The sequence below is a fragment of the Glandiceps talaboti genome, chromosome 5, assembly GCF_964340395.1.
Source record: "Glandiceps talaboti chromosome 5, keGlaTala1.1, whole genome shotgun sequence".
NCBI classification, from domain to species: domain Eukaryota; kingdom Metazoa; phylum Hemichordata; class Enteropneusta; family Spengelidae; genus Glandiceps; species Glandiceps talaboti.
In genome coordinates, this window is record NC_135553.1 from 25,319,187 (window position 1) to 25,335,957 (window position 16,771).

Consider the following 16,771-nt stretch of genomic DNA (forward strand, 5'->3'; position numbering starts at 1 on the left):
ACAGGTACAAAGCATCACTGAAGCAAGAAATTATCTGATGTCAAAGGTTATCCTAGAACAGGAGTAATGAGAGGATTTTAGACATAAATCAGAATACATGAAACCAGGTTAGAAGCAGGTATTTGTCAGGAACAGTCAAGACAGGTTAGAGAATAACAATAGAAGTATACACTACTGGTCTTTTAGACTACTCATACATTTCATCAAAGCGTCTTTGTCAGTAGTGTTAGTGTTGTTGGGGTAGTTGGGAATTGGTAGTTTGGACCCCACATTGCCAATAGGATGACAGGATTTATCATTTCCTTACACATATAGTGTAGACCTTGACATTAATCTAGACAACAGAGATGGGTTTGCCAAAAATAAGCAGGAAACACTATCTCATTGATTCAATGATTGTAACATTGTTTAATAGCTTAGTTTAATATGATTATAATAGATTATAGTAAAAAGTTAGCATTCCTATCATAATACAGCAATGAAAGGATCAATTCAAGCCTTTATACTCCACAAACCAGTCTCAGTGTCATGACAATGGTTAACTTGATGCAAAGGCCAAGTCGGGAAGGTTTAGATCTAGTGTGTATGTTTCATTTATACATTTCTGATGTTAAGGTCAGTTTCTGATATTAAGGTCAAATGTCAAATGTCAAGATCAGGAAAGATGTTTACATTATGTAAGCCATTGAGTTATATCAAAGAGATATGGTAACTAGGATAGAAAGCCATAGTAACAGTGGAATGAAGACAAATTGGACTCTTAGTCTTAGACTTCAGGTGAAATTTAACACTGATAACACCAAAAAAAGAATGCAAAATGAATTGAAGGTTACAGAATTATATAATGTGTTTACTGTGACCATTATCCTATAAAAATATTGACAGAGTTGCAAATAATGAATACAGTGATGACATACATATATTTTTGTGTCTTTTTTTCATTCACAGATCATGAAAATCAGTCCATGTTGATCACGTAAGTATTTGTCTTTGCCTGGCTTGCCAATGTCAGAATGAGTTTTTGAAAACAGAGGGAAACAACACCTCCAAAGCATGATAACATCTGCTATAAATGCATACTATATTAGTGGTGAACTTCAAAAAAAACATGTGATTCAATCTGCATTATTCTGGTTCACATTTGTCTTGAGTGAAAATTTTGCGATATATGTTAATGTATGCAAGTTTAGAAAATAGGAATCTATGTATGTTGAATTATGCAAAATATATGTCTGCATGTTGACTCAGTGTCTCAGAACTGTTTGTCTGGTGCATGCCAAATGTGTCTGTAGCATGTTAAAAATGTGTATCCAGCTATATTACATGTCTATGTCTGTCTGCCCCCCCCCCCCCCTCAACACTGTGGTGAGATGGGATATGCTGATAAGCAGCTGTAAAGTAGAAATAGCAAAAAGCATGATAAAGGATGGATATCCATCTTGTTAAGAAAATGTATGCAAACTGAGAAGTTTGGAAATGAACTGGGGGGAAAAATACAAAAGGCATGAGATGGTGGTAGACTTGTCCAAATGATAAAGGTATGACAGCATGGCAATATGAATGTCGTGTTTTACCCCCTCCCAAAAATGTTGTTGGTAAATCAATATATTGTAAATTATGAAGCATGGCAGAAAAATAGTGCCGAGAAATCATTTGCCTGTTGGATAAAGGACTGTTGACTTGTAGTATGTAATTGCTATGTTATGTAATGTGCATGAAGTAAATGCAGACAAAATCTAGAAGAAAAAAAATCTTAGTAAATAAATGTAGATATAATGCAAAAACTGTAGCTATGATAACAAGTTAGCTAGAAAATGAGATGCTCAGAATAAGCAGCCATACAGACAAGACAGTTATGTTTATTAAAAAGAAAGAACTCAGTAAAACATACCTAATGGATTACAAATTTAGACTCTAAATTGTTATTTTGAAAAGCAAAACAAAAAACGTTGAAAATATTTGCAAAACTGAAAGGTATTTTTGAAGAAAGTTAGTATTATGCAAAGAAAGAGAGTGGAGCATAACAGAGGCAAACATGTCATGTCAGCAATAGTGTGTGTAGTCTACTAAATCTAGTTGTTTAATCCCAAGAACAGACAAATATTGGAACAAGTTCTTACAGGTTTGAAATAATGAAAAGGATAGGATTTCAAAAAGCTGAGGGACATATAAGACAAGAAGTCACCAATAGACAATTAGAGTTAGAGCTGTTCATTTCAGCAATAAAGACATAAGTTTGTAAAAGACAGAAGTTGAATAAGTTTCTATCGTTGTCAGTTTCACATGTTTCATATCTGTTCGATAAATAGATATTGATATTATTAAGATGAAAATAGGAAAAAAAAGGAAAGATTAGCTATGTTGTTGTGAAGTGAGAAAAGCTAGGAACATAATCCAGAGATGGTAGGACTAGCTGCAGCCTGTAGTCAGGTATAATGATGAATAAATTAAAGTTGCTACAAATAATCAGTTAATTTGCTACTTTGTATCAATAGTAAACTACCATGCTGTTGATTTCATATGTTAGCAGTTAGGTTAATAGTGAAAACCATGAATATCTTTCTTTACAGCGTTCGACTTCCAGTCATACTATCAAAGACAATGTCCTGTCTTACCTTTGTCAGTCATGATTTATGCAATTGTACGGGCAAATTCAGCTTTCATTTCATAGATTCCTCAAACCCCACAGCTTGCTTCCACCATCGTCATCAAAACACTCTCATACTCTGTGCATCAATTTGCTCATTTCTGAAAGATGAACTTCAAGTTGACACAGAGCATTGTGGTGTAAGGCTGTTTTTCCCCTTCCTCCTTTTGTTGTATGAAAGTGGTGTTGGTTGAATACCCTTTGCTGTGTACGTCGTGAATCAAAACCTGTGTGTACTTGTTGACTGTTCCATTGCCTAAGTGTGTCATAGTAGTATATATTTTTTTTTAAAAAGAAAACTTGACAAAACTCTACATAATTGATGTAAAGTAAAAAAAAATAAAATAGAAAATGAGAGAGAGACATCTTGTCTGTGTCAATCACCAAATTGTTACAATTGCCAGTTTCCAGTATAGATATCTGTAGACGGTAAAAAATGCAGAAATTCAATTCTAGATAAGGTGGTATATGACTTCTGTAAGAGTTGTCAAAAAAAGTAAACTTTTTTGGTGTCTCCTACATGAGGTTTAACTATCATGCTGTACTTATCATTCCTAGACACTAATGTTCAGCATTTGCTGTTTTCTTGAGGTCAAAGTTGAAAGTTTCAGTACCACTACAAAATAATCTAAATCCTAAAATGCTGCATCAATATTTGATATATTCAAAAACAACATTGTGACAAGGGGTTGTCATTCATCACTAAGATTTGTAAAAGATGTAAAAACAAACACGTGTGGATGATTTTAATGTCTCATTCATCATACCAACAAGAGTATGTGTTTGTTGTCAGTGTTGTTGATGTTATGTGTATATATTGTTTTGTCTTTCCATTGAACCTCACCCCACTGTGCTATTATCATGTGCAATTGGCTGATCTCCTTTATATTTCTCCCTTAGTGGTGAGTCAGGAGCTGGTAAAACAGAAAACACCAAAAAAGTCATCCAGTATTTTGCCAACATTGCTAGTTCAACGGCTGGCAAAGATAAAGACCAGTCAGGACAAAAGAAGGTAGTGTGTGATGTGCCTTCCAATGCAGAAATCATAACTCTCGTCATCAACACATCCCATCTGAAATCCATCCATGTATCTCTTTGTCTCTATATTATGTCATTCCTTATCCAAGTCTACCCATTCTGTTTTAATGCCAACACTTCCATCCACCCATTTCTCCTCAAAACACAAAATCAGATGTCTAGTACTTAATTATGAGGAAAGTATGTCATCATGAATGCATTTATCAATCCATCCATTGCTACCATAGCGGTGTTCATATAAATCCGTCCATGTTCTCAATACTTTTATATTATCTATACAATGTTAAATGCTACTGTATAGTTTGTCCAGCCATGTCAGTTGTGGAATCATCTTGGTATACTTAAATAATCTGCCAGCATAAATTAAGCCTGCTTAAGTCGATATTTGTACAAAGTCTGCCACTTGTCAGCTTTGCTGCTAGTGTGCACAACGTCATAGTTTGATGACTCTCATTGTTAGACCCTCAAAGACATCATCAAGTTTCCCAGTCAACCTTCATCATGTCATCCACTGTGAATACTTCCTTCTCCATACCTGTATCCCATCAGCTCCTTCTTTCTTTCCATCACTATCATTTTCCATGATATTCCTCACGGTCAGGTGACTATCATTTCACCATTCTTGCCTGCATTCCATTCCAGCAAAGGTGATTGAGAGGTTATGATGATACTCTGTTTTATTGGTTGGCATTACACTTGATATTATATTGCGCTCTCTTCATCTCCATAGTCTAGATAATGTGTGGAGCTGAAAAGAGTGCATTGACCTTCATCAGCACCTCCTGGTGCTCGGATGATGTTAGTAATTGCTGATGGCAGACTGCCAAGCATGTAGCATGTTATCTAATCGCTGAAAAAAAAGAACGAGTGAAAGGTAACTTCTAAGATGCATGAAATAAAAAAAAAGATTGCATGGAGAGTGTGTGTGTGTGTGTGTGTGTGTGTGTGTGTGTGTGTGTGTGTGTGTGTCTAATCAAACTGATCTAGTGTGATTGTAATATCAATTGCATGAGCATAGTAGTTGCTAACATCAACGAGTTGACAGCTTTGTCGCCTCTGATCCAGCATGCCGGCAAGGTTTTTGGGTGACCTCCGTGTTTTCAGCGGGCACGAGATGACCCAAGGTGTGTTTCTTATATAACAACTCACGAGTGTGACCCTAGTGACCAGACCAAGTGTGGAATAACAGTACTATAACTCTCTAGTCACCTACTCTTAGTGTGGAATAACAACTATTACATAAATACTGATGGTGTGGACCTACTAGATCCGCTAACTGGATAAACAAGTGTTCCTACCATGGTAGCATGACGTGTGGTATTTTTAGAACAGTCATATCTATCTCATCAAGAGTGGATCTCATCCGCATGGTGTTTCCTAAACCCAAGTCAACCCCCTAGCCATGGAGTGGTGGTCTGAAGAGTTCTGGAAATTCTATGGAACCCATCCATGTATTATGGTTGTTAGTGTGGTGTGGTAATAACCGTGTGAAATGGAACAATTAATCGGCAGTGTCAGAGAAAAGCCAGAGAACCAAAACTATCAAAAAATAAACAAACAAAAAAAAATCATAAAATATATTGACTACAATCAAGATTTCTACATCATCCAAGTGCTACAGGATTATTATTTCATTTTATCCTAACAAATGATTTTTTTTGCAACCATTACAAATCTTTATTTTTTCCATATTCTTAATTTGAATCACAAAAAATTTTCATGTATTTTTTCTGTGATATACACAATTTTTTTTATTGATATATTCAGCAAAAATGAACTTTTTACAATCCATTTTGATCTAACAGAATTATTGTCTATGCATCCTTTCTCTCTCTCTCTCTCTCTCTCTCTCTCTCTCTCTCTCTCTCTTCTATTTTGTTCTATTATTTTATTTCTCTCCTGTGCTACGATTGGTGTGACTTCCATGTACAGGCAAATTTAGAAGACCAAGTTATCCAGGCTAACCCTCCCCTAGAAGCTCTTGGTAATGCCAAGACCACAAGAAACGACAACTCCTCTCGTTTTGTAAGTTTTTAAAACCCTGCACATTTTTAGCTGTTCTCTTCACTATTTCTAGCAAGGTAAATAAATTCAAACACAGTAATCGCTGAATACAACTCTGAAATAATTAGAAGTATAATTTATCATTTTTGTAATTTTACTGAAGTTCAATTATCATTTCCTTGGGGAACAACTTTCCTTTATGGGTAGTAGTGAACATATCACAGGTGGCCATAACTGGACTATCCAAAACTAAAATGATTAAATTCTAAAACTTGAAAACTTCATTTTTTATGTCACCATATTTCAATCCCAAGCCATCCAATTAGTCTTATCAATAAGGATTACATTTGGATCATTGTTGTGTTCTGGACCAACTTTTTTCTACAACTCTGCCAAACGATAGTTTGTCATAGCTAGATTTGAATCTTAATCTGATATGGACCTTAAAAGGTTATGTCCTCCAAGTAAACTCTGGCATCATGTAAATAAAGCTAAATTTAATCAGGAACGTAGGATGGATAAGTGCTTATGTATAGTCAGGATGCAATGCATCGTTTGCTTGTCAACAATTAAAAACACTTTGTATCAAATGACCACAGTACTTTAACACTGTATTATCAGACAGGTTACAGATAAGAAAAAACTAAAATATTGCGTCTTCTTTTTCTACAGGGTAAATTCATCCGTATTCACTTTGGTGCCAATGGTAAATTGGCCTGTGCTGATATTGAGACATGTAAGTATCAATAGAGAAACATACAACAAGTAACACTGAAGTAAAGCACTTTCTTAATTTGTTACACTCATTTATAGCATTCATATCAAGTGTAAAAGTATACTGTTTCAATTGGTTTATTTACAAGTCTAGCATGTGGCCTTTCTGATGTGGTTAATTAGCAAATGAAACAATATACTTTTACACTTGATATGGATGCTATACATGATTGTGGTACACACAGAAAACGTTTTACTTTGGTGTTATGGGTTGTACATACATCAGGTATTTTCTGTGTGTGTTTTACGCATTCAAGGAAATGCTAAGATGTTTATTCACCTTCATAGTTTATTCTTGGAGAAATAGACTTGAAGTAAAGAAACCTGACATGTTTCAAAGTCTTTAATAAATTGTTTGGTTGAATGTATGATATTACATAAATGTTTTATTGGTATGAATTTAAGTACGTAGCATCAGTCATATGATCTTAATGTCATATATCCCATGGGGAAAAAAATCTTAAATAAAGTAACTTGTTTAAACGGTTTATTTCTGAGGCACACTTTATAAAGAAGTGTATTATGAGTATTAATGAGTACGAATATTTCATAAATCTTCAACTAGTTTGTATGAATACATTCTAAAACATGACAGCATGCTAATGATTGTGATGTTTTCAAACAAACCTCTTTACACACAGATCTGCTGGAGAAGTCTCGTGTCATCTTCCAACAAGAGAAGGAAAGATGTTACCACATCTTCTACCAGTTGATGTCTGAAGAGCTTGAGGGTGTCAAAGAGGAAATGTTGGTCACCGGATCCATTAAAGAATACAGCTATGTTGCCCAAGGTGTTACCCATAATGACAGTATGGATGATGCTGAGGAAATGAGAAACACTGATGTAAGCGTCATTCTCTGGGTTTGGACGTAGTCTCGTACCATAGTTTTTGTGATATTTTTCTTGTTGCCTGCTTGAGAATGGCGCTTACTTAGCCTGGCTAACTCTTTTTAAAATTTGTTCCATTTTATAGACTGCTTTAGATGTGTTGGGATTCTCCAATGATGAGAAACATGGAATGTACAAAATCTGTGGGTCTATCATGCACTTCGGTAATGTCCAATGGAAGCAGAGACCACGTGAGGAACAGGCAGAAATTGAAAATACACATGGTATGTCATCTTTGAACAATCCTAATAAGGGACTCTTGATGAATTGCAATGTACCAATAGTTGACACTTTTTTTAAGCATTGAGTTTTTGATCTTTCCTGGTTGACATTCCTCATACAACAGTGACAGATTCTATAGTTACAGCTGATGTCAATGCTTGATGTCAGTTCCTATGTTGAAGGCAGTTTGCAAAATGCAGAGGAAAACTGTTAGTGATTGTTCTTGTCTTGTTGAAGCAATAAATGCATGTGGATTTCTAGTCATCAGCAAAGTAGTTATTTCAAGTCAATGCTTATAAACTACCCGAAAGTAATTCTCATTTTTTTGTCTAATTTGCAGATATTGACAAAGTATCTTTCCTGTTGGGTGTAAACTCAGCTGATCTTCAGAAGGCATTGTTGCGTCCACGTATTAAAGTTGGTAATGAATGGGTCAACCAAGGTAGAAATAAGTCACAGGTAAACATTGTAGTCTATCATATCATATGTAGCTCTGTGTAATGCAAATTTCCATATGTACTGTATAAAATGAGAGATGGGAAATGTTTCACACTGAAGGGACTAAAGCACTCAGGAGTCATGAATATTCATTGTTCAACCATGAATATATTATTTCTGCTGACTCCCATATTGCAATGGACCACAGCAAAGATACCCTATAAAGGCACACGATCAACTTGATTTTTCTCTTGAAATCACAAGTAATACTGTAGGTGATGTAAAATCATGAAATGACTCTCCAGAACCAATAGTTTGTGAAAATGTCTCTATTTCCTGGAGTGTTGGTCCCCTTTAACTCAAAATACAAGATTAATATTTGTCGTCACAAGTTTAAGACAGTATCTGCCTCAGAAAGAAAATCTTTCAACTTTTGTTGTTACTTTGTTCAAGAAAACACATCCATTCTCAGTTCAAATCAAGAAAAAATAAATCAGTGGTTACCATGCAAAATTTTGAAATAGAGCTCAAAATGATATCAAAATTACGTCATTTTAGAATCCAATATGGCCACTGAATACTGCGTTAACTCTTTGGGAAAATAAAATAAAGTTAATTTCCTTGAAAACAAGATTGCCAACACCCCAAAGTTTTAATTTTTCAAAAAGATTTGGAAAAAAGTTTTCATATGGCAAAGTTTGGAGAGATTTTTGAAGATCTTTAGTATTCACTGAAATTGATGCCCCATGTATAGATTTTCCAACTTATGTTCATTAATGTATGAAATTATGGCTTTCCCTATAATTTTCATAATCTGCCAAATATGTAGAAGTGACTTATCACATTATTTCTCTGAAATAGTAAACAAATGAAAGAAAAGTGTAAACTAATGTCAGATGTCTGATTTCTATTATGTATGTTTTCTCTTTATAGGTGCAATACTCTGTTGGTGCTATGTGCAAGGCTGTGTATGATCGTATGTTCTCCTGGCTAGTCAAACGTGTCAACAGGACTCTGGAAACCAAAGCAAAGAAACAGTTCTTCATTGGTGTACTGGATATTGCTGGCTTTGAGATCTTTGAGTACAACAGCTTTGAACAGTTGTGTATCAATCTTACCAATGAGAAACTGCAGCAATTTTTCAACCATCACATGTTTGTTTTGGAGCAGGAGGAATACAGAAGAGAAGGCATCAACTGGGAATTCATTGATTTTGGTCTTGATCTGCAGGCTTGCATTGATCTCATTGAGAGGGTTGGTTTATTTCACCTTTTGTCTGTCAAAAGAAAAAGAAAGTATAAACACATATTACAACTTATTCATCTTTACCTTCAAACCAAAAGTTTCAAATCATTTAAATTGTGACGTGAGCTGTTGTATGACAGCCACTTTTTTTAGAGCTTTATATTCCTTTGCAATGGTGAATACTACAGATACATAGTAATATGTTTTTATGGTTGGGTGAACTAGTCTATTTGATTGCTGTTGTGTGTATTAAGACATGTAGACTCAATACTAGAAATAACTCCATGTATTAATTGTGTGTGTGTGTGTGTGTGTGAAAAGAGAGAAACAAAGATCAACATTTGGTAGCATTTACATGTATAGAGACTTACTTCTGAACTTATGTTTTTCTTACCAGCCAATGGGTGTCTTCCCCATCCTTGAGGAAGAGTGCATGTTCCCCAAAGCCACAGATAAAACATTCTTGGATAAACTGTGCACCCAACACAAAGGCAAATCTAAAAACTTTGGGGTACCTTCCCTTGGTGGAAAGAAGAAGGAACTTGTACGTGAGGAACATTTCTTGGTCCATCATTATGCTGGCTCTGTGAGTATAATTGTCTCTGTTTATAGCAACCATCTTGTCATCTCCTGGTGCCATGCCACATCTTGTTTGATGTTGTCATGTCATTTCATGATGTCTACAGGTTATAACACACAAGTAGTTCAGAGTTGTTTAGGATTATGCTTTCAATCTGTCTTGGTTGACGATCCGAATTTATATAATACATTTGTAGAAGATATAATACATTTGTAGAAGACAGACAGATTGGAAGCTGAATACTAAATATGTTTGAAGTACTTGTGTGTTATAACCTGTGTATTAGTCATTGGCTCTACCAAGTAGATGAACAGTTTTGGTCTTGTCATTTTATTTTGTGTCTCTTAACGTATAAAACAGTGTACAGATTTTAAACTATTATTTTAAATCTTACATAATGGAAAAAAAAGGCAGAATTTACAAATTATCTTACCTCCTCACATTTTGCTGATTATGTTACTAGTATCTGATTATGTTACTAGTATCTGATTATGTTACTAGTATCTGAGTATGTTACTAGTATCTGATCTTCAGGCCTAAACACCTTTGTCTGGCCAACAGTAAGACTACATAGATGTATCACTGGCTGATGATAAGACATTCTTGAGTTGGTAAAACAACAGTAGTCAGTGATATACAAGAAAAATCACAATTGCCTAAAGTTAGAGTTGCTATGGATCTAATGTTTGGAAAGGGACACTGTCACAGTATAATGTGTAGCATAGCAGTATGGTTTGAAACTTTCACAATGTCATGCAGCTAGATAGATTTACAGTGTCATGCAGCTAGATAGATTTACAGTGTCATGCAGCTAGATAGATTTGCACTGCTATGCAGATAGATTTACAGTGTCATGCAGATAGATAGATTTACAATGTCATGCAGATAGATAGAATTACAATGTCATGCAGATAGATAGATTTACAATGTCATGCAGATAGATAGATTTACAATGCCATGCAGCTAGATAGATTTGCACTGCTATGCAGATAGATTTACAATGTCTTGGAGCTAGATAGATTTACAATGTCATGCAGATAGATAGATTTACAGTGTCATGCAGCTAGATAGATTTACAGTCATGCAGCTAGATAGATTTACAATGTTATGCAGATAGATAGATTTACAATGTCATGCAGATAGATAGATTTACAGTGTCATGCAGCTAGATATATTTACAGTGTCATGCAGCTAGATAGATTTACAATGTTATGCAGATAGATAGATTTACAATGTCATGCAGATAGATAGATTTACAATGTTATGCAGATAGATAGAATTACAATGTCATGCAGATAGATAGATTTACAATGTCATGCAGCTAGATAGATTTACAATGTCATTCAGATAGATTTAATTGTATGCATTGTGCTGTACCACAGGTTGGCTACAACGTTGACGGTTGGCTAGAGAAGAACAAAGATCCCCTCAATGAGAACGTTGTTGATCACTTCAAGAAATCCACAAACGCCATGGTCCAAACTCTGTGGGAAGACTACGGCACTGCAGCCAGTAAATACATTTTCCTTTTTCTGTTTTTCCTTCAAACTGATGTATTATGTGAACCCCCTCAAAAAAAACATTTACTGCTATAAACAAGTAAAAAAAATGGCTAGTAACCTCCACAAGATGTATGTAGTTGTACAATGTGTAAATCTGATTGGGTAATTATAGTACTTGTTTATTGTACACAAATGTTGATGTTTACATATGATATATACTAATGTATACTAAGGATCTGGAATATATATTATTCCCTGTTTGTATATCATTCATGATAATTTTGAAAAGTTTGCCAAAGGACATGAACTAGACAAGTTTGAATTTAGCAATGAACTACAGACCATGTGCCATTGCATGGTTTGTATATAAATGTCAAAATATACCGTATTTGTATCTTACAAATGAAACAGTAGCACTATTGTTTTTAGCAAGTTGAAAATTTGAAAAATTCGGACTATATAAAGTTTAATTTATAAAATGACACCAAATTGTTATTAGGCTGAAACTGATCAATCTCTAGTTTTGTATTAAAGTCCAGTTTGTGTCTGTCCATCAAAGTTATAGATATTGTCAGATCTATGTTACAAATATGTGTATGTTTCCATGTAACATTGTTTGGTGCCGGTTACCCAACCCTACCTAGTTTTTCACTGCCGACCTTAAATATTTTTTTTTACATATTCGAGAAAAAATAAAATAAAATTGCAAAAATTGTGACGTGTCAAAAAGTGGATGCGGAAAATGACATCAACTTAAAAAGACCAATATAAAACTATTCTTCCAATCTGTAACGGTTGTATAGCTGATAGGAAGAAATCGATAACACAGAGACCATTTGGAAAACAATGGAAAACCTGGACTAGACACTCACACATGAAAAATAAAATAAAATAAAAAATCTACCCACCCCCACCTATTCTAAAATTTGGCGTAATCGGACCACGCAATATTTTTTATCATGCTTTTTTTATTTCTTTTCTTTATGAATTCTCTAACTTTGTGCAGAAGTTTTGTTTGGTTGACTGTTTTTCTATATTTTTTAAAATCTTGTATGAAATTAACACTTGTCATTGATACTACTGAGTATGTTTCTGTTAATATCAGTGTAACCATTTTTCTCTTTGTCAACATGCAGATAATGTTGCATGTTATTAATTAACTATGATTAGGTGTCTCATGTTCTCGAAAATCTAATATGGTACTTGCCAAGGAAAGGTTCAGTCCCTTGTAAAGTGACAAACAAATAGGAACAAATTTGAATGATGTAGTATTCAAATATTTAAAGGCTAACGATTCAATCCCAGCATCAGTGTCTCATTCATATCTCTTACAGTGGAGCCATGGGGATTAAGATATGACCATTGTCTTGATCACTGCCAACTTTTTCTATAACTCTGCCAGACAACTGTTTTTCTCTCATTTAAAAATTAAAAAAAAAAGAATACTTTCCGAATTCAACATGATGACGGGTCTTAAATTTTTACAAAGGGCAAGTTTCCTGGTCAAATCATAATCTTCACAAATGCAAAATTACAAATTGTACTAGCACTAAGTTAAATCAAAGTTATTTTCAGTACATTTTGTTGCTGCTCTCTCAAAAGTCTTCTAGAAATAGTCTATTTCGTACTTTATGTCAGTGATAGATCAGGAGTCTGCAGTGTGTGACTTATAAAGAAATCTACTGAATCAGGAAATGTATTGAGCCAGTGAGTACCTTGTTGGTGGGAAATTGAACTGAAAACCAATGTATTGAGTTAGGGAAAACTGACTGCTTCTGTAGTTGTGATATCAGACAGCAGCATTTGCTGAGGCAAAATTAATTTAGTATAATCACAGTGTAGAATAGGTATGTTTACGAATCACATGATCCCATTTATGGTAATTTATGATAATTTATGGTAATTAGACCTAGGGTTGTATTCCTGTGTGTATTGATCTGTAAGTATTTTAAATGTTGTCAAAGTTCAATTGATGTACTAAACCTAACCTATTGTGGAGTTCTTGTGTTATAACTTTCAATCTCACTAAAAATTAGGTGGTGGCCGCAAGAAGGGAAAAAGTGGATCCTTCCAGACCGTCTCTGGAATGCATCGGGTAGGCATATGTATTTCCTTTTATTTGGAAATGGGGAAATAGCGATGATTGTTCATGGAGGGTAATTTGTCGTGTTCATTGTCAATTTTCAGTTGGCGGAAAGAAACAGAAGAAGATCAAGACAATCAGTGGCGGTCATCTGGTTTGCATGTCATTCTTTCCATATCCGTGTGGCTTTGGGTGTGATCTTTTTTATGATTCCCCAGATAGTTGCATGCCTTAAGTTTTGATCAGTAAACTCTGCACATAGATATATGATCATTTTCTAATCTTACTCTGAGCCTAAGACTTTATTTGTAAGATTTCTGGTAACACTAACCATGTATAAAAGTTTCATTCTCTCTGGGACCTATTTCAAGCCATCTATACATGACATCCATACATATACACTGATTCTGGCCAGGTAGAATGATAATGATAAAAATGATAATAATAATAATAATGTTTATTCACCAATATAATAAAAATTAACCTTAAAATAAATACATCTACAGAATACATGACAAAAGGGATCAAGAAATAGCAAAGCTAGTCAAGTTTGTATCCCTTAGTGACTAACAAACATACTTGAAAGATATGGCACTTCCTGGGAGTTTAAGAGTAATATATGTAATGTACAGACATGGTAAAACATAATATTCTTATTTCACACAAGCCCACAGTACCTTACATATAAACAACATACATGTGTAACAAACTCTTCATTCTTCAGTCATACATGTACTACCCCTCTTTCACAATACTACAGTAACATACAATAATTTTTCTATTTGCCCATTGCAAAAAACAAGAAAGTTGTTTCAATAATCTTTGATGCAGTCTTTAATACTTAATTGGTCATCTTCTCTTTGACCCACCAAACCTATAACTGTAATATTGGTTGGTTTCAGAACCCAAACCCAAACCCACCACACCCCCCCCCCCCCCACACAAGTATGCCACTGTATTAAAATCTTATCATGCAGACATCGTCCAAAGTAGTCATTCCTCAGACTATTCATCCAGCTATCATTATTCTGTTTCTATTTGCATTATCAGTTTTTGTCAAACCTCATGTTGTTGTTTTTAACTTTTAGTTTACAGTTGCTGACTAAGAATCACAAGTTATTGCTTATTCTTTCACCACTTCGTTTCTTGATTTTTTTTCTTCTTATCTAATGAAATGGTTTCATCCATTCATTCACTTACTCATCCTTGCATGTGATGTATCCAGTACAACCCATCAATGCATTGCACCTCCCTACAGTTGTTCATTTCAGCTCTTGTAAACTTCATTGCAGGCTTAGAACCTTTACATTCCCATCACAGCATGTTGCTATCCACTCCTCATCTATCCAATCAAATACAATTGCATGTCCACATTGTCTGTCATACCTTTGTTTGATAACACCCTATGTACACATTTTCCAGTCACTCCACTTCATCCAACCATGAAGATCCCATCGGCTTCTATTTCCAAGTCCAAACATGACGGATCACTTCCTTCAAAATATAACGTTCATCTTCATCAAAAGTTAACTTTCACTTTCATCTTATCTTCATATATATATATATCTTCATTATCCTAGTAATTTCTACTTTCTCTCACTATATCCATTATCGTAAAAGTCAAATTAAAAAGGGTCTTCATGACGCAACTACCATACCCAAAGCTTTGAACATATTCATAGACTTTAAGTCTCTGCTGCTGTCGCTTCTCATTTACTATCAAGAGTCAATGTGATATGGGTATTTCACAATGAACACAATGTGATTGCTGTCCAGTGGATAGGCTGGTATGAAAAGACTTAGAACCTGGCAAATCCATACCTCTATTGTTGTTTTACTCTTTATCTCTCTACCCACTATTCCATCGGTATCTCAAGTTTTCTGATAGTTCTTCGATGTTGCATGAGCTTCTGGTACTGCTACAATAGCATGTTATCTTCAACAAGTCTATTTTGGTATGGTATAAGCTATTAAGGGAAGAAAGACTTGCTCCTCTACTGTAGGGGATGATAGATTGCTGCCTGTAAAAGGTTGGGAGTGCATGTGTATCTATGGCTTATGTCTTACTCAGTTTCCATCCAATATGAGGTGTTAGATTTGCCAGCCATATTTAGTATTGTACACTGACTGTACACCAGCCTATCGTATGGTCCATCAATGACATTGGTTCATTATAGATTTGCTATCACTTTTTAAGTGTCAACTACTGCACTCGGCACTCACTATTCCTTTAAAGCTGTAATTAGCTTTAGTTTAACAGCAGTCTATATATCTAGTTGGTAGAAGCCCTCATCTAGTTGACGTGTGTATCACTAGTCTAGCATGTAATATGCATGAAATATGTGGGCAGTGGAAGACCTGCATGCATGATGTGGTTTGATGATAAATTGGTTTAAGTGAAATCTGTCTAAGCACTTTGATTCTGCTGATAGGAAATACCCATATCATCTTGACGTTTACTTAGTATGATAATTCTGTTATGTATATGCTGCTTTATCACAAAATATACTTTACTACCCGTACCATATTTGATCATCACAAAATTACCAATCAGGATTGTTTTCTTGAAGAACTACAAAGTCTAAAAATTGGATAGCATTTGTTTCGTTTCATAGATAACAGCTGTGTTTGTAAAATGCACCTTGCTGTTCATTTTGTGACATGATCAGAATATGGTTATATTGGGGTAGAGATATTTACACGTTTTCATAAAGAAATGCAAGCACACTGCTGCAAGTGGTGCCTGAACCACAACAAAATAGCCAACCCATAAAATCATGATGTGAAAATTCATAACATCCCTGCAAAAGCCTGCCAATATGAATACAAAGTTGCAGCCTATACATGCAATGTATGTATGTGATCTTTGTTATTACCTCGCAATATCATAACCATTAGCTCATTCGTAGTTAACTTTTATCTGGTTCAACCTCACAGGAACAATTGAACAAACTGATGGCAAACTTGAACTCCACCCAGCCTCACTTTGTCCGTTGCATTATTCCCAATGAACAAAAGAAGGCAGGCGTGATTGACGCTCGCCTTGTACTTCACCAACTGGCTTGCAATGGTGTGCTTGAAGGAATCCGTATTTGCCGTAAAGGATTCCCCAACAGGATGTTGTTTGCTGACTTCAAGCAAAGGTTTGTTTGAAGCTGCACTAGCTGTAACTGGAATAGTGTTTTTTTCGATCAGACAACCAACGATATATTCACTGAAAATTGTAATAATACAAATAATTAGACATTGTACATGTTCAGTAGGGCCCAATTCTATCCAGGAGTAGTACAGCAACAGTTTGAAAGTATTTTGGCCAACAATTTTTTGTGCGGACCCAAAAATAAATTGG

The 16,771-nt window shown here is 34.9% G+C and overlaps 1 protein-coding gene across 4 annotated transcripts in view; it reads left to right on the forward strand.

Annotated features, from left to right (window-relative positions):
* Positions 1–16,771, forward strand: part of LOC144435205 (myosin-7-like) — a 55,104-nt gene that overhangs the window by 12,069 nt on the left and 26,264 nt on the right. For 3 of the 4 annotated variants that reach the window (XM_078123785.1, XM_078123784.1, XM_078123782.1), the window contains exons 5-16: positions 949–976; positions 3,548–3,659; positions 5,618–5,710; positions 6,362–6,425; positions 7,105–7,307; positions 7,438–7,576; positions 7,915–8,033; positions 8,946–9,266; positions 9,655–9,843; positions 11,220–11,349; positions 13,376–13,434; positions 16,360–16,565. In XM_078123785.1, the coding sequence (XP_077979911.1) occupies positions 949–976; positions 3,548–3,659; positions 5,618–5,710; positions 6,362–6,425; positions 7,105–7,307; positions 7,438–7,576; positions 7,915–8,033; positions 8,946–9,266; positions 9,655–9,843; positions 11,220–11,349; positions 13,376–13,434; positions 16,360–16,565 (1,663 nt within the window). Of the gene's footprint in view, positions 1–948; positions 977–3,547; positions 3,660–5,617; positions 5,711–6,361; positions 6,426–7,104; positions 7,308–7,437; positions 7,577–7,914; positions 8,034–8,945; positions 9,267–9,654; positions 9,844–11,219; positions 11,350–13,375; positions 13,435–13,526; positions 13,577–16,359; positions 16,566–16,771 lie in introns of all 4 variants that reach the window. The other variant, XM_078123783.1, reaches the window with a different exon arrangement.